The 24,995-nt window shown below is 45.1% G+C and overlaps 1 protein-coding gene across 1 annotated transcript in view; it reads right to left on the bottom strand.

Moving 5' to 3' along the window:
- Positions 1 to 2,484: 2,484 nt before the first annotated feature.
- The window catches only part of ARHGAP31 (Rho GTPase activating protein 31), a 120,862-nt gene continuing 98,351 nt past the window's right edge, over positions 2,485 to 24,995 (bottom strand). The window contains exons 9-12 of the mRNA XM_010845367.1: positions 21,496 to 21,558; positions 18,402 to 18,977; positions 11,794 to 12,074; positions 2,485 to 9,398 (exon numbers count right to left, since the gene is read on the bottom strand). Coding sequence (XP_010843669.1) covers positions 6,981 to 9,398; positions 11,794 to 12,074; positions 18,402 to 18,977; positions 21,496 to 21,558 — 3,338 coding nt within the window. The 3' untranslated portion in view covers positions 2,485 to 6,980. The remainder of the gene's footprint in view (positions 9,399 to 11,793; positions 12,075 to 18,401; positions 18,978 to 21,495; positions 21,559 to 24,995) is intronic.

The raw sequence follows: 24,995 nt of genomic DNA, 5'->3' as shown, positions 1-24,995 counted from the left end.
AGGCTAGGCTTGGAGAATGGGGGGATGTGAGACTTAAAGCAGGGAGATCAGTTAGCCAACCGTTTTGAAAGTCCATGTAAGAGAAAACAGGAAAAGTGAGGGTGAGGTGTCACCACTACTGGGTGATAGAAAAAGCTATGGACATGAATAATGAGGGAAAGTATGTGGACTGAAAAGAGGATGGAATTCTGATGAATAACAACATTCAAGGGAGGAGGAAGCTTTCAAGTGAATCAAAGGGAATGGAAGTCCAAGAGAGATGAATCAAGAGGTTCCAGAGTCATGATTACAGTATCAAATATGAGGTAAGGCAAGACTTGGCTTGGCTTTGGTGTGATACCGCTGGTAGCTTTAGCAGGAGAAATTTAATGGAGCATGAAGGTGGAGTGCTTCCTCTGAGAAGCTTAGGTACACACAGGAATAAAGAGACAAGCATTGTGTGAGGTGGAGGAAACATAAGCATAAACAGGAAAGTCACTCAGTCATGTCTGACTCTCTGACCCTACTATAGAGTCCATGGAATTCTCCAGGCCAGAATACCAGAGTGGGTAGCCTTTCCCTTCTCCAGGGGATCTTCCCAACCCAGGGATTGAACCCAGGTCTCCCACATTGTGGGCAGATTCTTTATCAGCTGAGCCACAAGGGAAGCCCAAGAATACTGGAGTGGGTGGCCTATCCTTTCTCCAGTGGATCTTCCCAACCCAGGAATCGAACCGGGGTCTCCTGCATTGCAGGTGGATTCTTTTTACCAACTGAGCTATCAGGGAAGTCTGTATAAACTTGTGAAGTAAGAAGCCATTAGGTTTTGGAAGGAGTGGTCCATCTGGAATACCGTGTGAGTTTTGAGAATGAGGCCACTGCTGAGGTGATAAACCATAAATTTACAATGGCTTTCATCATGGTTTTATGATTTTCTCTAGTCGAACTCTAAATAGACACAGTAAAAGAGTAGAGAAGTTGGGTGGTAAGAGTCCTGCCTCTGGTTTGGAGGTTTGCCATGCAGGCATAGCTGAAGGATGAGTGGCCAAGTAAGTTATGAGAATAACAGATGATGTAATGATGTGCTTGGGGTCTGGAAAGGCGAAGGATGAAGTCTGGTGGGGGTAATGGCCATCCGATAGAGGAAGGCTGGGGCAGACATCTGTGATCTTGAGCAAGTAGAAGAAATGAAGCAAAGACAGAAGTTCTGAGAAAGGAATATGGGGGTTTAAGATCACAGACTTCTGTGTTATGAAACAGCCTGATGTGTAACTGTGGAAGCAACAGTTGAGGCAAAAGCTGTAAGCAGTTGTGGCAAATTTTCCTCAGGAACATTGAAGTCATCCAGGATGATGATGGGACATGAGGTAGAAAGGAAATGGAGCCTGGTACCAAAGACTGGAAATCTGGGACATGGATTATATCAGGGCCACAAAGAATGGAAAAATTAAAATAGCTGGATGCCATAAATTCTAGTAGTGAGACTTTTGTATGAGATGGGAAGAAATGGTGCAGAAGCAGGAGTGGGAAACTGGATAAATTTTCTGGGCTTTTCCTAGTCTGTATAATGTGGGAGAAATGGGCAGAGAAAGAATTGTCCTCAGGTGAATGTCAAGGTTTTATTGAAGTCGAAGTGGAGGCAACATTCAGTGAAGAGACTGCAAGGAGGGGGGGACCCTGAGGAACTGGAGGAAAGATCAGGAGTGAGGGGAACTGTTGTTGCCAGACTGGAAATGGGGAAGGGTGGTGGGCTCACTCAGGAGGGAAACAAAGGAGTGTGGGGATCTGGGAGTGCATAAGAAAAAAAGGCATTTATAACAGTAATGAAGGAAGAGGAGCAGGCCTGACTGGTATAAAGTTCTAAATAGGATATTCCCAAAATGCTTGAATTTTAATCCTCTTGGTAACTACTTTTCACTGCAAATATCACCAAGTTGGGAGCCTAGGCAGTATCATATTTTTTAAGGCCTGACATTTAAACTCATTGAGTGCCTTTCCCCCACTCCCTGCAACCCCCTTCTGAGGTAATATATGCCAGGACAGCAAACTTTTGCTTTTTTTCCTTCAGAGCACCATTAACAAAAATCACTGAAACAAACAGTCCTCCCTAACTCAAGCAATAGAAAAACTTGAATGTGAGTTCACGTTTCTGTAGGTAGATCCACATAACTCCTTAAACGGTGGAGTTCTGAGAATAACTTTTTTTTCTTCTCATTTTTCATTATAACATCCATTGATTTATACCGGGTATCTTGGGTGACATGTATGACTGCAACAGTAAGAGAGTGAAGTTGTAAATATTTGACAATTATTAAAATGCAAGATAACAAAAGCAAGAAAATTTTACTGAAGCAAATCAGGATTTTTGCCTTGAGGAGACCAAACCTTGAAGTAATAAAAAAATCAAACAAAACAAACTAGAACAATGAGCCAGAAGGCATATAATCCACTTTTCCTATTATTGATGTAGATGACCCATGTCTTCTAGTTCATAGTGCCATCATGAGCATTATATATCATTTATTAGAGTACACTTTAAAGCATAACAATCTTTTAATTACACTTAAATGTCTCTATGGATAGGTTTAATATTTATGCTTCTTTAATCAATAGAAAAACATTTTGATTATATCTTTGGAAACATTTATCAAGCTCAACAAACAGCTGAAATCGTGTGGCTTTCCGATAGACTCCTTTGAGAAAGTGCTTTACCTTACAGAATTATAAGCCAGGAAGTACTATGGCATTAAATTAACGCAAAGCATTGTGATTCATCCAGTAAAACACAGGACTCTGTATTTCATGGGCTTCTTATATTTAACCACACCCTCCATCCTCCTAGAAGTGATCCCTGTATTGCTCATAAACCTAGTGCTCCTAGATTTCCTGTGTGTCAGTCGAATCAGTGGTGGCCCCAAGTTTACACCATCTGGACTGACCCTGATCTTCAGCCATCATGCTTCCACCATCTCCCATTTCTCTCCATGCTTGGAAAGGTACTCACTCCCTCTCTACCTTTATTAGGAAGGTGTTGACAAAGGAGGACACAGTCTTTGTCATTCCACATTTTGAACTCATCTTCCTGCTAGAGACATCTAAGATCACACTCCTGGCAACACTTAACCCCAAGATTCACATTGTCATCAGATAGGACATGTTAGAACATGACTCTAATCAGTCCCTGGGGGGAAATGGACCTTCCCTGAACCTCTCCCATTACAACCCCAGACAAATGAATCCTGTTTCCCAACAGCTTTTCAGGCAGAACAGGCCTGTGTAGACAAATGACTGCTCCACCCAACTTGAGGCAAATGTTATTACCATGTGTTAAACATTAGACATGAAAGTAACAATATATCTTGGACCTATGACTTCATCACCAACAGGAGTTAACCCATTTTGTGATGAATGGAAGTGGAGTATGGAACCCTGATGTTACCTGGTTCATTTGCAAAGATCCAAGAGGATTTCACAGCCAAACTAATTCAGTTCAGTCGCTCAGTCGTGTCCGACAGTTAAGACCATGCAAAACCTCAGGTTTATTCTTAGTCACCACTCTAATTGTGTCAATTGATCAAAGCAAAATTCTCAAAACCTGAATGTCTTCCTAGTACCTTCTGGATTTGTAATTGTGTTTAATTTGATTAAAGTCAGTGGGTAACTTGCACACTATTAGCAATCATATTAGAAGATGCTAAGTTGCTACTTGTTTCCCCCTTCTGCTTTCATTTGGTAACTTAATGGGTCTAAATCTTGCTACTAGTTGCTTATAGGCCATTTCATTTGCTACCATCCTTCTCCCCCTTTTCATTAGATTCTTCAAGAATTCCAGAGTTCTTAAGTGCCCAAATATTACTAAGATCTTGCCAAATATTGTCTGTTGATGATGTTTACATTTTTAATCTCCCCAGAATACGGAATTTTGCCTTGGCCAATATTTTGAATTTTAAGGCTTAGATTAGGCTAACAGTGTCTTAATGGGGTTTTGGGTCAGGCCTCTTCATATTCCATTTGAAGCAGAGAGTAAAAGCCACATTCTTTCTACCTGGTACATTTTGGCAAAAAAGTGGGGGGAAAAGGTTGGCTTGCAAGGGCCATTTTGCCAAAATATAGGTTATCATCCTTTTAAGCAGCCATTAACACTGAAAGAAACATTAGAATATGCATGTTTTTCACTTTAAATTCAAGTTTTAAATCAGCCACCCCCATGTTGAGGCCCAATAGTTGAATTTGAGCTACCCCCATATTGAGGACCAATAGCCCTTTGAGAATCTGTTTCTGTAGCCCTATCTAGGGCAGCGTGTAGATCCTCCTATAAACAGCAGCACCTCTTCTCTTGCTTCCCCTGGATAGAAGCAGGCAGTCTAATTTCCATCCAGCCATTCTCAGAGGGGTTCATTTTTCAGTCCCAAGTGGATATCCAAATAGGTAATCTCAGATTTGGGGGGAACAATTTCAAGCATATGAATGTAATGAGTTTTCCCTGTAATGCAATGGAATGTCATCAGTGCCAGGCTTTCCCCAGGAAGCTTATGAAGATGGAGAGGTCCACACTTTAGCAGCAGGACATTGACCAAGAAGGTGAGTCAGCTTCCAAGGCCTTCTGAATTGATTGGGCAGGAAAGCTCAGAGTAGGGAATATCTTCAGTTGTTATTTCATGATGACATCCACACATAAAACCCCTGAAGATGCTACAAATAAAAGATGTCAGAATCTAAGAAACACAGCAGTCATTTAATAAATCTACATGGGTGCCTCAAGTTGAACTCACTTGTTAATGGCGACTTCTCAGTCTATCCCCAGATTAAAATATATCCTCTAAGTGTTACAAACAAAAAATTTAAAATCATCATAAACTAGTTACTCGGCTCAGAGTTCTGATGGTGAAGAAAAGTGCAGTTCCCTCCTTCTCTCACCTGCTAACTGGAACATGATCTTTATCAAAACGTAGATACCACAGTGTACTGAGGTTGACATAACGCCTACGGGCCACATTTGATAAGGCAGAAATGTCCTTTTCAAATATGAATGTGGCCCTTCTCATCTGACACCACTATACTCCCTCACCTTGCTTGCCTAGGGGGAAAATACTATGCTTGAAGGACTTTTCTTATGGGTTTACATCTCACTGGCTGTTGGTCTGATATTTTACTCACCCAATGAGAATGCAAAACACACAAGCCAAAGGCCTATTAACTGTTCCCCTTGCTCACTCAGGGTCCTCTGAGAGCAGAGCGCATGGGCTGGCCTGCCAGTTATCTCTGCCATAGATACTGACTTAAAAGGCATAGGACAAGGCTTCAAAACTCAGTAAGGCTTATCAGAAAGAAGAGAAAGAGCAACACGTAACTGTTGCAGGACATCAGCTTCCAATTTCTCACTAGAGGAGGTAACTTCAGTTCAGCTCCTAAGCCAGCCCAGTACCAGCCTCAGTTGTGAGGTCAGCCCAGAGGTACTGCTAGCTCTTAAGAGAAATATGTGCAGTGACTGAGCTTCTGGACAGAGTTCAGCCAGCCTTGAACCTGAGAAGAGGTGCACAGGGCTAAAAATAGGTCCTATACTTCCTTTGTTTTTCAAACAAGATAGTTGTCCTCGAAGGTCTGAAAGTGTTGATACCTTGATGGGTTTTGCCTTGAGCAGGGCTCCTGTGAAGACGCCCTTTTTGGAAAAAGCACCAAAAATCTGTCAGCAGGTTATGTTAATCATCCTTTCTCTTTACAGTTGCAAAGAACCACTTGATGTTCTAAATAACGAAAATAAGATCAGATTGGTTTATTGCTTCTGCTTGCGTACACACAGGAGAAGAGCAAGTCTGAGCACCTGGGGTGGGTGGTGGGTGAGGCGGACTATGGAAAGGGGAGGAGTGCCTCAAAGCTGCTGTTCAGCAACGGAGGGACAATGAGGAAGGAAGGCATCAAGAAGCACAGCTCTGATCAAGCGGGAATGATGGCCGCCCTGCATGGGTCCTTCTCTCTCCTCCTAGGATTCCCCCCTTATCTTCTCCTATACTCAGATCCCAGCTGAGGAAAGAAAGTGAAGCTGAGCTAGAAGTGTTTTTTTTACAAATGTCCCACTGATTTAAGCACTGCACGTTTAGAGTGTAGTTCTGCCTATGTGTGAGGCTTTTCTCTATGATGGCATCCTGTTCATGAACTCAGACACTGGAAGGAGAGCAGATCACTTCACTATCACACCTAAATGAAGATTCAGCACATTTCACTGAGGTAGCCCTCAGCTCAGCTCCCATCCTCCCCAACTACTGAACTCATAAATCAGAGGCAGGACAGTGGAGTCCCAAATTAATAAAAGCCAGACCCAGAAAGTCTTCTTGAATTGCACCAGTCTCAGAGTCTGCTCTGGAGAATACATTCTGATTTTCTATGCTGGTGTATGGAGCCATCTGGGACAGGTCTGCAGGGATTCAGGGAAAGCATGGGTAAATTCACCCACTTGGATATCGAAGTGTATGTTAGTTTGCATTTCCAAACCTGCTTCTACTCTGGATAGTACACTTTTACAAAGCTTATCAGAAAACTGGTCTAAAAGAACACATGCTTTAAAGAGCATTAAAAAGCATGAAGTAAATAGGAGGCCTTTAAACCTCAATAGCAACATTTGTCAACATAGGCAAAGGGTTTCTCTTTCAAAAGATATTCTCACATCCACCTCTTAACAGCACTAGATAATGGCAACGGGGGAGTGATGCAACGGTTTAAGCCCCACATATCACTGGAGGCCAGCATTTCATCCTTTTCCCTTACCTGAACTTTCCCTGCCTGCTCAAGTAGGCTTATTTAAATGTCATCTCTTGTCCTTCCCCTGACCTCTCTTCTGGCAAATGGCCTAATTAATAAATGGTCAAAAGGCTAAAGAAAGAGAAGAAGAGGCCAAAATAAGCCCAAACTTGGATAACCTCTGCCTGGAATATAGGCAAGGAGCCTTTGTAATAACTTCCAGATGAATCATGACATTTTCTCAGGTACCAGCAGGCAAACTGATGTCATTCTATTTGCCTTCCACTTCTTCCATCCAGAATCACTGATCTCCGCTGGGGCTGGTAAAAACAGCTTGTTGAGGTCTCTAGTCTCTGGCCATTCTTAGGGATGGTCATTTTATTCCTAAGTGTAACCCCTTCTGGTGTGACCCATGTGTTTTCTGCCAACTCCCCACAAAGCAGGCCAGGGGAAATTGTCTGGGTGGGACTTCTGATAGGGGACAGCAGGACCTTGGAATCTGTCCCTGTAGATGAGGGGGGTGGGTGGTCCATAATGGGGAAAGGAGGACTGAATAAGATTAGGCTCTGAGGTCTTCCTGGTCTAGACCTATGGAAAGGCTTAGAACCCCCTGATGAGCGCTCTATTTTTGAAGAAAGAAGGTTGTCCCCAGATGGCTCTGTCTCTGATGTGCGCTTTCTACACTGTACTACTGCATCCTGAGTGGTCAGCAGGTTGGCCAAACCTGGTTCTGGAGAAACGGTGGGTCCCTCACACACGTGAGATGCAGTGGTATCCACTGGCAAGGATTCAATGGCTCCTGTATCTTGCTTTGGCTTTTCTTCCCTTGGGCTTTCCAAGGAGGAGAGAGAATCATCTTTGGTAAGTTTCTGAGAGGTCCCACCAGTGGAGCCAGCTTCCTCTTGGTTCCTCTCCAGGGGCTGAGCCCCACTCTCCTCTGAGCTCTGAGAGGGCAGGGGCTGTGGGATCTGAGTGTACTGAATCTTGGGTGGGATGACTGGGACTGCCCTGGCCTGGCACATTTTGACCATGAAAGAGGTTCTCACAGCTGACACACTCACAGGAGCTGAGTTACGGCGGCCCGTCAGGGCATGGGCAACCATGTCCAGGTCCTGAGAGTCCTGGGAGTAAACCCTCCAGGGGTCTACTTTACCATGAGATGAGGTCAGCCATGTGACCTTTGGGTCTCCTGGCTCAGAGAGGTGCACTTCAGGTGACCCAAATGAGGCTGCATTCTCAAACCGGAAGAGGTCAATGATGGGAATGGTGGAGTCCAAGTTGAGAGACGAAGGCCTGTTTTTCCCCTTCGGGGCCCCACCCTCACTACTCTTGCGCTGGAACTTAGGGGGATGCTCTCCAGGTGAGGTGTGGTCCTGCACACCAGGTGAGTTCTCCTTGCTGCTGTCTGGCTCAGGATCACCACCAGGTTCAACCCGAGGGTTGTGTGGCCCCACGTGTGGTCCCAGTTCCTTTCCTTCTGCTAGACCGACAGGGCTGGATTCTGCTGATGCGGGCTGTGAACCACCTGGTGCCTTCTGCTTAGGAGGAACCTCTGTCCTTTTCAGGCCAGAGAGCTCTTGAAAGGACCTCTTGGCTTTCTCATCCCATCCAGTAATCTCACTCCTGGGTGCCAAGGGCTGCAGGGGGTTGGAATTCCTTTCTGCTTCAAGATCAGCACAGCTGCTGGAGGAGGAACCCTTGAGAGTCCACTGGCTCTTAATCATGGTTTTGCCATCTAGAGAATGGCTCTGGCGAAGGCTGGGCCTGTGAGAAAGCCTCTTTTCTAGTCGGTGGCCCTGGGGGCCCTGCATCTGGGTCTCTTGTACATCTTTAAGGGTGGGTGAGTGCAGGGGACTTGTCACCCACTGGGGCTCCTCCCAGGGCTCCACCATCTCCAGGCCATGCTGGGCAATGTCTGTCACAGTGTCGTCGTCATCACAGTCTGAGGGTTCCTGTACTGAGTGGGCTACGTCCTCCTCTCCTTGTGGGGAAATCTCGGCCTCCCTGGTTGGGCTAGGAAAACTAGAGCCTTTGCTCTCAGGAGCAGGATTCTTTGAATTTTGCTTTTCACTTTCTTCTGAAGAGGCCTTGTCTCCCTGACAAAGGCTAGGGATCTCAGGGCTGCCTTTGGACTTCATTTGGTCTGCATATGGATTGGTTCTCAAATTCCCAGATGAGTCTTCTCTCTCAGGGCCACTCTTCAATAGTTGGACTCGAGGTTCCTCCTCTAAAGGTGTTGGAGGGGGAGCAGCAGGTGGGAGCAGAGGAGACAGATTCCCTGGGGCTCCCACTTCCATCCTTGTTTGTGGAGAAGACTTCTCCAATGGAACTATTTCCAGAGGAGTCAGGCTGGCAGGGTCTGGGCGCTGGCCCTTTTCGGGGTCTGGCTCAGATCTAGGGAGGATGCCGGCTGTCTCCAGCTTTTCTCTATTGGCTGCTGTGGAAGTGCCCAGTGTGCTCTGATTGGTTGGATTCTTAGTCCACTCCTCCAGAGGGGCGGAGACTGGAGCTGGGGTGGAGCTCCCAGGGGGCTCCGGGGAAGCAAAAGGCCCTGGAGTAGGCTGAGTTGGGCTGATCTTTAGAGCAGGTGGTGCCAAGGAGGAGAGTTCCTCCTCAGATTCAATAATTTTCAGCTCCTGTTGAATCTCAGACCAGATCAGGGCGTTGACCAGATCATCTTCATCCTGAAAAACATCAAGAAACTGATTACTTTCGAACCAAAGACACTGGGCACAGTTTCCCAGGGAGAGAAGGGTCTGCACTACCAGCTGCACTACCCCAGCACACAAAGGATAGGGCACTAATGGTGACTGAAGATGTTTATTAATGCTCACGGTGTACCACAACACACATTAAACGTGTTTTCTTACTTGTCCCAAGAACCCTAAAAGATAAATGCTACTGTAATTACTCCCATTTTGGAGATGAGGCAACCTATGTTCAAACAAATTAAACATTTTGCCAAAGTCACAGAGCAGCAGATCAGGACTGAAATCTAGGTTAGTCTACACCTGAACATAAGCACTTAACCCCTGTTCATTGTTGCCTTATAAAACCAACCCAATCCCTGATCTCATATAACTTCAGATTGATCCAATGGCTCATAAAAATGAGGTTCTCCCAGTGGAATGAAATGTTAACTCCTGCCCTGACACCTGCTTTCCAAATAAATACAGCTATCCCTTCTTACTAATGAAATACATATTTCACAATGAAAAAAGATATGATACATATTAAAAGAAAAAAGAATGAAAAATAGCAAAATGGGACTTCCCTGGTAGTACAGTGGTTAAGAATCCACCTGCCAATGCAGGGGACATGGGTTCAGTTCCTGGTATGGGAAGACTCCACATGCCATGGGCAACTTACACCTGTGTGCCACAGCTACTGAGCCCAAGTGCTGCAACTACCAAGGCCCCTATGCCTAGAGCCTGTGCGCCACAAAAAGATGCCACCACAGTGAGAAGCTATAGTGAAGAGTAGCCCCCACTCACAACGATTAGGGAAAGCCAAGGTGCCGCAACAAAAAATAAATAATAATAAAATAGTTGTTCTTTTTTAAACTATAAAATTCTGAGCAAATCAGAAGAGTTTCCACTGCCCTTAGGTTAAGCTCCAAATCCCTTCCAAGCAACCCTGCATGACGTGACCCACGCTTTGCTCTGAGCCTCACTTTCTCTAGTCCATGTTCCCATTCTCCAGCCTTGTTCTTGTTCCTTGAATGTTCTGTACTCTTTCCCATTTCAGATTCATGGCACATCTTACTCTTTCTGCCTGGGAGTCTCTCCCTCCCTATTCTGCTCCCTACCCCTTTCTCCTAGCTTAAGTTCTGAATAGAAATATCTATTTTTCAGAGATGCCTTCTCTGACCCCCATGAACCCCCTCCTCCCTCTGACTAGGTTGAGCCCTCCTGTGACATGCTCCCACAGAAACCATACTTCCATAGCATCCTAGAAAAGACTTGGTTTGTGATCTTTCTATCTATTAAGCTGTCATCTCCAAGAAGACAGAGATGGTGATCATCTTGTACACTGTAGTGATCCCAGTGCTCAGCAGTGTGTCTCACACAATATAGGTATTTAATACATGTTTTTAAATGAATGAATGAATTGCTGCTTTTACTTGTTCTCATGAATCCAGCCTGGTTCTCCTACCATAAACTTCATCTGCTTCTCAAAGCAATGCAATTCATACTTTATCCCTCCCAGAGTTCAATCCCCAAAATAATGTTTGCATCTTTCTCTTTCTATAAATACAAACATACTTTACAGGAACCCTTAATCAGCCCTCTGGAGGCCACTGTGGTGGCCCTGCACTGCCCTAACTTTAGCCCATAAGCCTTTTATACCCGTCCCAGAGACCAAGTTCCTGAAAGCTACTTAAAAGGCAAAGTCCTTTTCTCCTCTGGCATACTCCTCCAAGTCACACTCAGGTCACCAGAGGTATTTCCCAAATGCAAGACTCCTCTCTCGGTGTCCCTAGAAAACCTCCTCAAACTTCAGCTTAAGCAATGATATCCCTTCCCCCAGAACCTTGGAAAATCCCACCTCTGAAAGGTGGGAAAGGTTCAGTATGCTCTGGCATCATGTTTAAAGTTCTCCAGAGCCATAGGAGGAAGGAATAGATCCTGAAAATCTTACAGAAGATTTTCACAAACAAGCACAGATAACGTCTACCCAGAATGTCTGGAAGAAGAGAGCTGGCCCCCATGAGTGGTCATCATGTTTGGGCCCAGGACATGACAAGCAGGTTTTGTCCTGCTTTCTGGATTGAATGTCATCACATTCCCAGCAAATTACTGATTTATGGTTACTTCAGGTCAGAAATATTTAGAGCTGAGTTTGTCCTAGGGAACTTGAGCTGAATGGTTACTTATTATCACCACAGGACCCCTGAAAAGTTCACTGCAGAAAAAAAAAATCCCAGACCTGATTAGAATGCTGTGCCCTAAAGTCTCTTTGGCATAAACTGGTTCTTCAAACAAGTAAACAAACAGCAACAGAAAACTTTAAACTGTACCAAGAGCCCTTGAAAAATGAAGACCCTACTGACTGGACCAGGCAGTGAGTCTACCTTACCATCTCATGGAGAAACACTGCTTCGGCTCTGGCCCCGGGGTTCTCCTGCAGAGCGCTGGCCGCCACCTGGCTGGTCTCGCCAGTCTCCTCCACCACCTTCTCTGCATCCAGCTTCTTCTCTAATTCACTTGAATGCTGAGAACCCAGGGGGCTTTCTGAGGTTTTCTTCTCCTCCACTTGGGTGCCTGGCTCCAGGGGAAGGCCTTTGCTGCATTCCAGTGTTCTCACCGTGTCTGGTCCTGGCTTGGTATTCTCGAGAGCTGCCTTCTTAGGTACAGATGCTGCAATGAGGATAAGAGTTATCAGCTGAAGGAGACTCCATGTCAAGAGGGGCCATTCCCAGCACAGTCATAGTCCTGGACTAGCTCTGCTTCACAAGGATGGAGGGGATTCTCCCAGCTCACTACTCCCTCACATTCTTTACCCTTTCCTCCTATCAATGATCTGTCCTCAGATCCCAGAGTCTCAGAATGCTGGAAGTGCGAGGGACCTCGAAGATCATCTGGTCCAGTTGTTTTCAACTGGGAACCATTGAGTCCTCCCCTCTCCAGGGGACATTTGGCAATGTCTGGAGACACTGCTGGTTGTTGCAACCAGGTGGGGGAAGTGGCTACTGACATCTAGTGGGCGGAAGCCAGGAACACTTCTAAATATCCTACAAAGCATAAGACAAACCCCCACAGTTACCCAGTCCAAAATGTCAGTAGTGTTGAGGTTGAGAAACCTGGTACTAATCCAGTCTTTTGCTTGCTGTCTAAGGTCACAGAAATCTGTTGTCTACACCAAGCTACAAAGATGTATTATGATTATGACTGCAGCTTCCTATGTGACTCTTCTCAGGGACTACCTGCACATTCACTTGGATATATATTTACATCTAAAGTGATTCAACTCTGATCTTAAACAGCAGACAGAGAGAGTAGAGGCAGCAAATCTCATGTTTGGTGCCTAATGCCTTTCATGAAGAAGGTCCTATTTCACCATATAAGGCTGTTTCCACAGTGTAGGATAAAGTCTCCATACCTTGCACAGTGCTGGTTATATAGAAGATCCTCAGTGACATTATTTACATTGGAATTAAAGAAGCCTGAGTTCAAATGTTAGTTTCTCAGTGAATCTTGTAATCTTGGGACATGGCATAATACTATATAATAACATATTACAGGGCTGTTGTAAAGATAAAGAAGATTAGGGAGACAAAGCGCCTACTATAGAGTCTGACATAGAGTACAAGCTCAGGAAAGTTTATTGATTAAGAACAAATTCTTTTCATTGCCACTAGTTATGCTGGTGACTTAACTCAAGGCTTCTGACCACATGATGGCCTTGAAGCTCAGTCAGACCCAGTAACAGCATCCTGAGGTCGGAACGAATAACACTTCAGACGTGACAACAGTGCTGTTTTCTCCTGCCCATCACTTGGCAGGCTTGTTTTTTGAAATTTAATTTAGTTTTTGAATATGTAAAACAACTACAGAGTTGAAAAGTTAAAATTATATGAAACAATGACCTCAGAAAAGTTTAGCTTTCATCCCTGTGTTGCTTCCAGTCTGTTCCACACCCTCACTGTCTCCTATGGAGAACCATTTTTATTAGTTTCTGGTTTATTCTGCCATAGTTCATTTCTGCATGGATAAGCAGATACTTGTACCATCTATTTTTCATTCCCCACCTTTATTACACAAATGTGTAATATGATCTATATTACACATGTGATCTATACTGTTCTTGCTTTGCGTTTTTTTACTTAAGAACCTATCTTGAAGTCTATGCCATGTTAGTATGTAACGAAATTGACTGTTCTTTAGGATGTGGGCTTGCCTTGTGGCTCAGCTAGTAAAGAATCTGCCGGCAATGCAGGAGACCTGGGTTCGATCCCTGGGTTGGGAAGATCCCCTGGAGAAGTAAAAGACTACCCATTCCAGTATTCAGGCTTAGAGAATTCAACGGACTGTACAGTCCACGGGGTCGCGAAGAGATGGGCATGACTGAGCAACTTTCATTTTCATTTTCTTTAGGATGTGGCTGAGTTTGAGTTCCCCTCAAAATAGAGCCTTAGTCAAGGGCCTGGCAGCAGGCAGCTTATTTGAAAGGTGGTCCCTGGAAACAGGAGTGAGGAGGTGAGATGGAGGAAATGTCAATAAAGTGGTTACCACAACCAGAGCAACCAGAATGCAGTCCTCGGTGACCCTCTGAAGAGCCATGAGGAAATGTGCCCCAGAGTTATTCCACCAAGGGTGGGCAGGAGGCTCATTAGCCCACTGACTCCCATCGCCTACTGGTTGACAGCTGCCTTAGTTAAACTCCACACTTCTGGGCTTTCCTGAGCAAGGGCTGGGTAAGAGTCTCCCTTCAGAAAAAGCCCTGAGGCAGAAAACCAGAAACACAAGGCAGACACTTGAGACAGAATTGTGCAAAGAAACTATCCCTCGCGGATGCATAAGAGCCTGAGGAAGTGGTGCAGGGCTCACAAAGCTATGAATCCCATGGAATTCAACTATGGGAATGCATCCTAGTTATTCAATCCATCTCCTAAAGATGACGTTTGAGTTGTGTCCCGTCTTTTGCTATTATAAATAATGCCATGGTATGCATACACATTTTGTGCGTGTGCAGCTACTTATTTAGGACAAATTTTTGGAAGTGAAACTTCTGGGTAAAAGGGTAATGCATCAGTGATTTAAAAAAAAAATGTTTTCTTCCCCTTCTACTAAGATCTCTTAGTTGGATGTTGGCCACTGTCTCTTTTTGCAAAGCTCGGGATCTTCCATTTGTTGACCGTAGACTCTTAAAGCGAGGAGTGGAAGAAAGGCCTGCATTACATGTGAGCTTGTTCAGATCACTCTCTGTCCTGCTCAAAGCCCTCCTCACTCTGGCCCGGCCACATGTCCACTCTCCTCCCACTCCCTGGGGTAGACAGTGAGCAGACCCAGTACCCCTGACCGGCCTTATACTTCCCTGCTCTGGTCCTTCCTGAGACTCAAACCTTCCCCATTTCAAGATAGTAACCTAATAACATATCTTATGGAGCCTCCCCAGATTGCACTCTCCCTCTCCACTTCCTACAGCATTCACTGTTATTACCTGTGTGTGGCTAAGCCATTGGGTTACCATTTTCTTTCCACTCGTATGTGATGCCCATCCCTGGCTTAAGCTTCTCAGCACAGAGGCAGTACCTATGTCAAGAAACTATCGTGTAAGGGACTAGCAGTCCAGTACTTGCTGTGGCTGGATACTTGTAAGCTGTAAAGGAGTCTCTGTAGCTCAAAAGAGGAGGAAGAGCATTGTCAGATTGCCACATGGGATGCTTTATATATGAAGTGGGTGACCATGGAGATAGAGACTTCTAATGTCCCCTAGTATCCTTTCTCTTCCTAATTTTGAAATAGAACCATCTCAGCCACTCAAGTTTAGCTAGGTACCTGATGATCCAGTCAGCCACGCTTCTCAGCCTCCCTTGAAGGTCAGCATGGCCATGAGAGTTTTGGTAGATGGGATGGAAGTAGAAGTTTGGCCAAAAGTAGAAGAATGGGTTTGAGCAGAGTGACTAAAACTTTGAATCGGGTTACCTGGAAAATTGTCTTAATTCTTTTTCTTTTAACTATTGCTATTGCACAGAAGAAATAAAAAATAATGTATTAAGGAACGTGGAGTTCTTCATTTGGAATAATTATGAAGGTAATTAGAACCGATGTTAGCCTAACCCCACCAGAGACAAAGGTAAGCCTCCACCTGCCCCGCAATGTTCCTGAAACTTTTGGCATCTCCCTCTGGCCACTGGTCCTAGAGTCACATGACTGCCTCCTATGAGGTCCCTCATTCTGCCCTGGCTGTCACTAGTCACAGTCAGGGAAGCAGGCTGGCACCTCCATCAGTGTCTTTCCAAGACCAATTTGATACAGACTGGGTATTCTGATTTACAGAGATGGAAGGAGAGAGGGTAAAAAAGATAACAGATTGTCTGCCAAAGACCTCTTGGGTCCTGGGGACCCTCTCTTTTAAGAAGGACAACCAGTCACATAAAAGCCTTTAGAAACACTTTTTTCCTCAAAGGTTTCACTTCCTCTTCTAGCCCTCACCCTGTTTCACCCCACACCAGCCCATAGAGCATTCTCCAGACAGGGTGTCACTTAACACCTCTGAGTTTTTACCCCTCTTGTGCCCCATCCTGAAGGGAAGGGGGAGGAGAATGTTTACTGAGCGTCCTCTGAGGGCCACACTCTAAGCAGGCATTTCATGAACAATCTCCCGTGCAGAACTCATCCCAGCCCTTGAGACAGGAGCCATCTCTGCTCTGCAGAACAGAAACAGGCTCAGAGATACCAACCAGCTCTCATGCTGCCCCAAAGTGGTGAAGCTCAAATCTGGACCCTTCCAGCTGGAGTCCAAAATCTATACACTTCTCATAATGGTCCAGTGCCTCTCGGCGCAGAACACCCTTTTCCATATCTTCTGCATTAAAAAGTCCTACACGTTAATAAAGGCCCAAATGTCACCACTTCTGAGAAGGACTCCTGGAATCCTCCTGAGAGGACTGCTCCATGCTATTGATCTCTTTTCTGAACCCCTCTTTCATAACATTTTGGGAACTTATGTGCTCCTTCATTCAAAAAGCCCAATGGAGCATAGATCCAGACAAAACTACAATCAAAAAAGATACATGCACCCCTACATTCATAGCAGCACTGTTCATAATAGCCAAGATGTGGAAAAACCTAAATGCCCATCAACAGATGAATGGATAAAGGAGATGTGATACATATGTACAATGGAATACTACTCAGCCACAAGAAGAATGAAATAATGCCATTTGCAGCAACATGGATGCAACTAGAGATTATCATCCTAAGTGAAGTAAGTCAGAAAGAGAAAGATAAACACCATCTGATATCACTTGTACGTGGATATTACTTGAATATGGAATCTAAAATATGACACAAATGGGAACTTCCCTGGCAGTCCAGTGGTTAATACTTCACCTTGCATGGTAGGGGGTGTGGGTTCAATCCCTGGTTGGGGAACTAAGATCCCACATGCCTTGTGGCCAAAAAAACAAAACGTAAAACAGAAACAATATTGTGACAATTCAATAAAGACTTTAAAAATGGTCCAGGTCAAAAAAAAACCTTTAAAATATGACACAAATGAACCTGTCTGCAAAACAGAAACAGACTCGTGGGCAGAGAGAACAGACTTGTGCCTGCCAAGTGGGAGGGCTTTTGGGAGGATGCAGTTAGCAGATGTAAACTGTTACATATGGAATGGACAAACAACAAGGTCCCACTGTGTAGCACAGATAACTATATTCAACATCCTATGACAAACTTTAATGGGAAAGAATATTAAAAATGTATTTGTATGTATAACTGAATCACTTTGCTGTACAGCAAAAATTAACACAACACTATAAATCAACTATACTTCAATGTAAAAAATAAATTCTCAAAAAAGAAAAAAAAAAAAAGCCCAAGGAGGGTGTTAGGCTACTTCTACCAGTTCACCCTGTGCTGCAGGAGGGCTCAGGGCTTCAGCTTCCCTTCCTAGCCTGTGAGCTTGCTGGGGGAAGGGATTGCATTTTAAGAATCTTTGTAACCCTACAGCCCATAGCAAACATGAGAGGGAGCATGGCAGAATGCTTGGATTTTCTAAAAGTCTGGATTAAAATCCTGACTTTTATATGCCCTTGCTAGGAGCCCTCAGGCAAGTTAACAAATTCCTCTCTTAGCAAACAGGGATACTAGCAACTATATAATAACCTCAAGGAGTTGTTGTGAGGAGAAATGAGATAACTCATGTAGAACCCTTAGGACAGTGCCTGACATCATGATAAGTCATCAGAAAAAGTTGCTGCTGCTAATTGAGATAGAAATATTCTTAAACCACAATGAGAATCTGTTGGTTTGTCTCTCAGTCATCCTTTCCTCTGAGGTTCTCACTATTTCCCTTTTGTGTTGCTCACAGTTGGTTGTTGGTTCTCACCCCAGAGAGGGCCCAGAGACTCAAGCTTGGCCAATCTTAGAATCCTATTTGTCCAGCCACAGTGATTGGCCCAAGGCTGGGCACGTGACCCAAGCAGACCCAATCAGAGTCCTCGCTGTGTTTGATACAAGGAAACTGAGAGGTAGATGCTCCTTCTCATTGCTCAGGCTGCTAGCCATGTTCCCGGCAGACGTGAGGTAGAAATTTGGGATGGGTGGATGGAGAGATTGTGTCTGGAAGAGCTGAATCCCCAATTCCAGCTCTGCATTCCATTCCGTGAGTTTCCCTCCCCTTCCTTCTCACTACATGAATGAATAAAATAATAACAAGTAACATTTACACAGTACTTGCTATGTACTAGACCCTGTTCTGAAAGCTTTACATGGATTAACTAATACTCACAATTTAATATTCCCATTTTACAGATCAAGAAGCTGAGGCATGGAGTGGTTATGTAAACTTGTTGAAGACTGTACAGCAAAATGGCTGAGCCTGGACTTGTAACCAGGCAGGCTGGCTCCAGAGCCCATGGTCCTAACCACTTCTCTACATTGTCTTGCAACAAGACAATGTTTAAGTTTGGTTTTTCCTCTCTTGCAATGGAAAGAGACCCTCTCCTCCTCTTTTACCTGTAGAAGTCTCAGCACTCAGTGGCTTCTCCTCTTCGGGCCAATCTCCACTGTCTGAGCCCTGGAAAGAAAACTCTTCCAGGCTGGAAAGAGACTGTAGCTCCTTTGGGGGGGTTCGGCATGGGGTGCTGTTGGTGCTGATGACAGCTGATACACGGAGTGGCACAGATACGGCAAAGGGCTTGGAAATGTTCAGGGCCTTGCGCTGGTGACGGGGAGAAGGCTCCATTTGGAAGAGGCTGCTGGTAAAGACAGATCTGCTGGGGCTGTCGTTTGAGGTGTAGAACATGCCCAGCATCTTCGGGGCTGTTTGCTCGCTCTCAGGATCTTCAATGGGTCGGAACACCTTCAGCTGCTCAGGCGGGCCCCGGGCCTGAGCCCCTTGCGGCTGGCTTCGGTCTCCGCCCACATCAAAGCCGCCTTCCGCCCCTGCCGGCATCCCCTCCTGGCCCCATTCGCCCTCCTGCTTGCTGAGGTCACAGGAGCTGCCAGTGCTAGTCGAGTGCATTTTCGCTGCTGGGATGAAAAATCCACCAGTGGTGACGGTTCGATTGAAATTTCCTTTGGTTTCTTTCCCTGGTGAAAAAGCAAACAAACCTGGTCAGCAGTCTGAGTACAGGCCTCACTGCAGAGACTTCCAGGAAGGGCCAGCACACAATACTTGAATGAATACTGGCAAGACTGGAAGGGCACAGCATGCTAGTAAGGGTATGTTGTTGTTTAGTCACTCAGTCGTGTCCGACTCTTTAGTGACCCATGGACTGTAGCCCACCAGGCTCCTCTGTCAAAGGGATTTCCCAGGCGAGAATACTGCAGTGGGTTGCCATTTCCTTCCGCTGGGGATCTTCCTGACCCAGAGATGGAAGCTGTGTCTCCTGCATTGGCAGGTAGATTCTTTACCACTGAGCCAGCAGGGAAGCTCATCAATAAGGGTATAGCTATCCTAATAAAGACAGGTACCTAACATTTGGTTGATAAGAGGAAACATGTGCACAGAATTTTCTTATGATATCTTGATAGAACCTTCTGCTGTGTCACATGTATCATAGTCAAACCTATGGTTTTTCCAGAGGTCACATATGGATGTAAGAGTTGGACCATAAAGAAGACTGAAAGTTGAAGAATAGATGCTTTTGAATTGTGTGCTGGAGAAGACTCTCTTAAGAGTCCCTTGGACTGCAAGGAGACCAAACCAGTCAATTCTAAAGGAAATCAACCCTGAATATTCACCAGAAGGACTGATGCTGAAGCTGAAGCTCCAATACTTTGGCCACCTGATGTGAAGAGTCGACTCACTGGAAAAGGACCCTGATGCTAGGAAAAGTGGAGGGCAGGAGGAGAAGGGGACGACAGAGGATGAGAGAGTTGGAGGGCATCACCGACTCAATGGACATGAATTTGAGCAAACTCTGGGACAGGGAAGGATAGTGAAAGACAGGGAAGCCTGGCATGCTGCAGTCCATGGGGTCAAAAAGAGTCTGACATGACTGAGCAACTGAACAACAACACATGTATCTGAGTTAAACTTTGCAGGTAGAGCAGTTTCCAAAAGAAAGATACTGCTGAAATGGCTAAATGGAACAGTCATCCACCAAGCATTAAATGTAGATCATGAAAAAATAAAAAGATGATGGGAGATGACAAAATGGTGTTTGCTCAAAATGAAGGTGAAGACAAAAAGGCCAAAATAACAGAGTCTTGTTTCATTTTAAAACTTTAAAACTTATTAAGTTTTCTCTGGCAGATGGACCCAGACAGGGGTTAGATTTCCCAGCAAGGAAAGAGATGCCGTCCTCAGCTAGACCTTTCCGCCTTTTCCCAGGCTTCTTCCTGCTGATTCAGAGGCTCAGAAACTAGAAATGTAAATTAACTAAATGTTAGAAAGCACAGCTGCGAGGAGTGAGCTCCTGACTAACTTAGAAGTGAAGGCAAAGAAAAGTCTGTATGGGAAATAACGAAGCTGAGGGGACAGCAACCGAATTGCCAGGGATCTGGAAAAGAATTCTCACAAAGTGCTACATCTTAGATAACATTGGATTTAAAATTCTTAAAAACACTCTGTAGGAGAAGTGTAATTATCTCCCTGAACACATGAAAAAACCAGACTTGAGAGGTTAGATAACCTCCCCAATGCCCACGGAAGTGGTGACCTAGCTTTTGAAATATTAAATTCTGCAAAACTGGGCAAGAACTGCCCCCAAGAGGTTTCAGAATCAAGCAAAGTGATGAATATAAAGGTGTGAAAATGCTAAAAGGATCGTGTCCACTTAAAAAGACCTCACTGAATATTTTACAAGTTTAGAATTATTTTTTTCAAAGTCGTTTCTAAAGATTTTCTGTTTTGTTTCAGGCTGCCTCATTTATCAAAGAGCAAAATATCTTGTATTATTTTGGACTGGAAAGTTACGGTTTAAGTATGGGGGAGTTTAAACAGCCTGCTGCTAGGGAAGCCCTGGGTCTTTCAAGTTGTAGCAATGCTTGCTAACTACAAAAATCCTTGTTAGCTTGTTAGTTAACAAAAACAGAAGTGAGGGCGACAGCGTGTCAGTCTCTTAAGGCTGAAGCTGTAAGAACCAACGTGGTGAGGTGCTGCTTTGGTGATGGGTGTCGGCTGGCATGCAGCTGTGTGCGCATCTACTCCAATAAGCGAGGACCAGCTGTGTGCCAGGCTGGTGCCGTCGGTGTTTATTAATGAATGAAGGAATGAATCTCCCAACTCAAAATCCTGAATTCACAAACACAATGAAGCCAATGCCTATGGAAACACCTAAATTCAAAACTCTTCTTTATGCCCCAAGAGGGAGCCACTTCTGCCTAGTCTTCAGGTGTTGATCTATTATCTGCTTCAGGATGGAATGTAAAGAGGCTGTTGTCTCCAGCTACGGTTGGAGGAAGGCTGGAGAAACAGGCCTCTGGGAGAAGGGGCTATGTGGGCGTCTGAAGTTCAGGGTCATGGAGGAGTCTGGGCCTGGGGGACTGCGTGTGAGCAAGACTGGAGATGAGCAGCTTCTGGGGTTGCTGAAGCAAGTCCTGTGTGGGGGCGCCACTCCTCCAGCCGTGATTCCCAGTTCCCAACCCAGCTGGGAGAGCTTACCTTCCACAGGCACTGAGCACAGTGAGTCCATGCTTTTAGCTGGTCGGATGGTAGCCTTTTCCACTAAAGACAAAAGAAAGAACATCCGTGATGAATGCACTTCCGGAGGAAGTGTTTAGAACAATAGGTCAGACTGTAAGTACAACAGAGAAATCTCTTTCCTTTGAAAAACAGTCTCCATGCCACCTTAGATGTTCTCACTTTCTTTAGGGGACTGACCTTATAAAAATAGGGCAATTATAGATCATAGGTTTATTAACATTTTACAGAGAAAGGTAGATTACAATTTTGTCACAAAGCTCTGATAAGCCAATGAGTATGAAGGTGGCTCAGTTGTGTCCAGCTCTTTGCAACCCCATGGACTGTAGCCTACCAAGCTCCTCTGTCCGTGGGATTCTCCAGGCAAGAATACTGGAGTGGGTTGCCATTTCCTTCTCCAGGAGATCTTCCCAACCCAGGGATCGAACATGGGTCTCCCGCGTTGCAGGCAGACGCTTTACCATCTAAGCCACCAGGGAAGCTGAGCCAATGAGGAGTCCTGAACCCAATTTTACTTTACAAAAAAGATTCAAAGATTCATCCATAGGGTAGAACCCATGGGGCTCCAGGTAACGCCTCCTAGGTGACGGGCCAGGCAGCAGGATTCTTGACTGTAGCTACACTGCTCAACAACCAGAAATTTAGTGCAACAGGTGAGAGGGCCCAGGGAACTTTCCCCCTGTCTCTCAGGAGTCACCTTTTCCCCGTGGGTCACCCTTCTCCCACAAGCAGCTCTGCTTCTTGAGGTCCACAGTCTGGTTGCTCCCCTAAAGCTCTCACCCACCAACCTCACCCTGGAGCAGATCCCAACCAAACAGACCTTTTTTGAGCACCTGCTATGTGCCTGAAGGACTCTGCACCTTTGTAAGCCACTTAAGCAGGTTTTCAGGAGAGTGTGAAAACTTATTAGTCCATGTATAGGCATAAGCATTTTCACAAAATCATCTCTTTTCAGGAAGCCAAACTGGCTGGAAGGTAGTTCCTTCCAGGTCAAACTTGCTAGGATGGGAGAGAGGGCCATTTAGAAGCTGGCCAGGGCTTCTAAAGTAACTCTTTAGAAGCAGCTTTAAGATAACTCTGGATCCAGAAAGATCTGACTTTGAATCCCAATTCTCCCACTGTTGGGCTCAGATAAGCAGCTTACCTTTTTGAACTTTCATTTTTTTGGCATGAAAACGAAGAAAAGTAGAGCTGTTATGAGGATGAAATGAGTAATGCATATAAAGTAGGTTGTATTAATCTAGAATCAAGTAAATGCTGAAGAAGTCATTATTGTTTATTGTTGTTGTTGCTGATGTTATTCAAGATAAACCAGGGCTCAGCAACAAGGGAGAACCCAGGAGATGGTTCTAAAATAAGCACTCAGAGTTGCCCTAGCCCGAGTTGGGTCCTAACTCACACTTGTTTAATCCCTCTTTCAAAGCTCCTTTTTTCCTTCTTGATCCACATCCTGCTTCTTTTGAGAGGCTCTGAATTAACCCCTTAGCCTCCCAGGCTCGGAGCTTCTCTGCCTGGGGCCCACTGGGCTCTGGAAGGACTTAGCAGTGGTGATGCCAAGACTGCCTTCCACCTCCTTCCTTTCAGAAGTAAGCAGAATTCTCATCCTTGGAAGATCGACTATTTCCACAAGTTTACAAAATGACTTCTAAAACTGCTGGCCATTGGGACTTCCCTGGTGGTCCAGTGGTTAAGGATCCACCATCAAATGTAGGAGACATGGGTTTGATCCCTGGTGGGGGAACTAAGATCCATATGCTGTGGGGCAATGAAGCCTGCTTGCTGCAACAAAAAGCCTGTATGCCACAACAACCAAGACTCGACGCAGCCAAATAAATAAATATTTAGAAACAAACAAATAAAAAATCTTGCCTGGCCAGCCTCCTTTCATTCATGTATTCATTTTTTCTTTTGGCTACACTATACAGTTTGCATGGTAGCTTCTCTGGTAGCTCAGCTGGTAAACAATCCGCCTGCAACGTGGGAGACCTGGGTTCGATCCCTGGGTTGGCAAGATCCCCTGGAGGAGGAAATGGCAACCCACTCCAGTATTCTTGCCTGGAGAATCCCCATGGACAGAGAAGCCTGGCGGGCTATAGTCCATGGGGTCTCAAAGAGTCAGACACAACTGAGTGACTAAGCACAAGCACATACGCAGCTTGCGGGGTCTCGGTTCCCTGACCAGGGACTGAACCCCAGCCATGGCAGTGAAAGTGCCGAATCCTAACCATGAGACCACCAGGAGATCTCCAATCATGCATTCGGAGACAAAACTTTGCCTGGTGACTGTGAGTGTCAGAGAGGACAGACAACATTTCTGGCTGCAGGGCCATCAGTGTTCACCTTTCCTGTGGGACCCTCTGTCTGACAATGAAGCTCCTTGTGGCCCTGATGGACACAGAAGGGAACAGTCTCCAACAATTCCCTGGCTCCTTGTCTGGACAGTGACTAAGCACTCAGGGTTCTGTGGTCTATGACTATACAGTTGTCCTCAGGATTTGCAGGGGATTGGTTCCAGGACCCCCACAGATACCATAATCCACTGGATGCTCAAGATCCTTATATAAATGGTGATACCATAATCCACTGGATGCTCAAGATCCTTATATAAATGGTGAACTACAATCAGCCTTGTCTACCCTTACGTCCCACATATGCATATATGAAGGCCTAACTGTAGATATTTATTTATTCATTCAAAGACCTGAATCCCCCTGGGCTTTCAGGAAAGGGCTTTGTTTGTTTGTTTTGTTTTATTTACTTATTTCTTTTTGGCTGAACTAGGTCTTCATTGCAGTGTGCAGGCTTCTCATTGCATGGCTTCTCTTGTTGAAGAGAACAGGCTCTAAGCACACGGGCTTAGCTGCTCTGCAGCAAGTGGGATCTTCCCAAACCAGGAATTGAATCCACGCCCCTTTCATTGGCAGGTGGATTCTTAACCACTGGACCACCAGGAAAGTCTGGCTAACTGTATTTAGATTATTTTTTTTCTGCCTGGGACCTTGGCCTCATGGAAATGCACTCACCCGTTTTCTTTGGGTCCTTGAGTTCCCTCTCTTAGATTATCTCTGTGGCTTTATTTCCCTGCTCAAAGATTCCCTAGAATCTTCCTGTTTGATAATACATTGACACAAATTCCAGTACACATGTGTCTGGGAGACTTCAGAGTTTATGCATCTCCATTCAGTCAGTACCCAAGTTTTTCTTACCCTTTCAGTCAGCTCAGTTCAGTTGCTCAGTTGTGTCCAACTCATTGTGACCCCAAGGACTACACCATGCAAGGCCTCCTTGTCCATCACCAACCCCCAGAGCTTGCTTAAACTCATGTCCATCTAGTTGGTGATGCCATCCAACCATCTCATCCTCTGTCTTCCCCTTCTCCTCCTGCCTTCAATCTTTCCCAGCATCAGGGTTTTTTCCAGTGAGTCAGTTCTTCACATTAAGTGGCCAAAGTATTGGAGTTT

This window comes from Bison bison, unplaced genomic scaffold (assembly GCF_000754665.1).
Source record: "Bison bison bison isolate TAMUID 2011002044 unplaced genomic scaffold, Bison_UMD1.0 scf7180017864215, whole genome shotgun sequence".
Classification (NCBI taxonomy): Eukaryota; Metazoa; Chordata; class Mammalia; order Artiodactyla; family Bovidae; genus Bison; species Bison bison.
The sequence above is the reverse complement of the archived record's forward strand: the minus strand, read 5'-3'. Positions and strand labels throughout refer to the sequence as shown.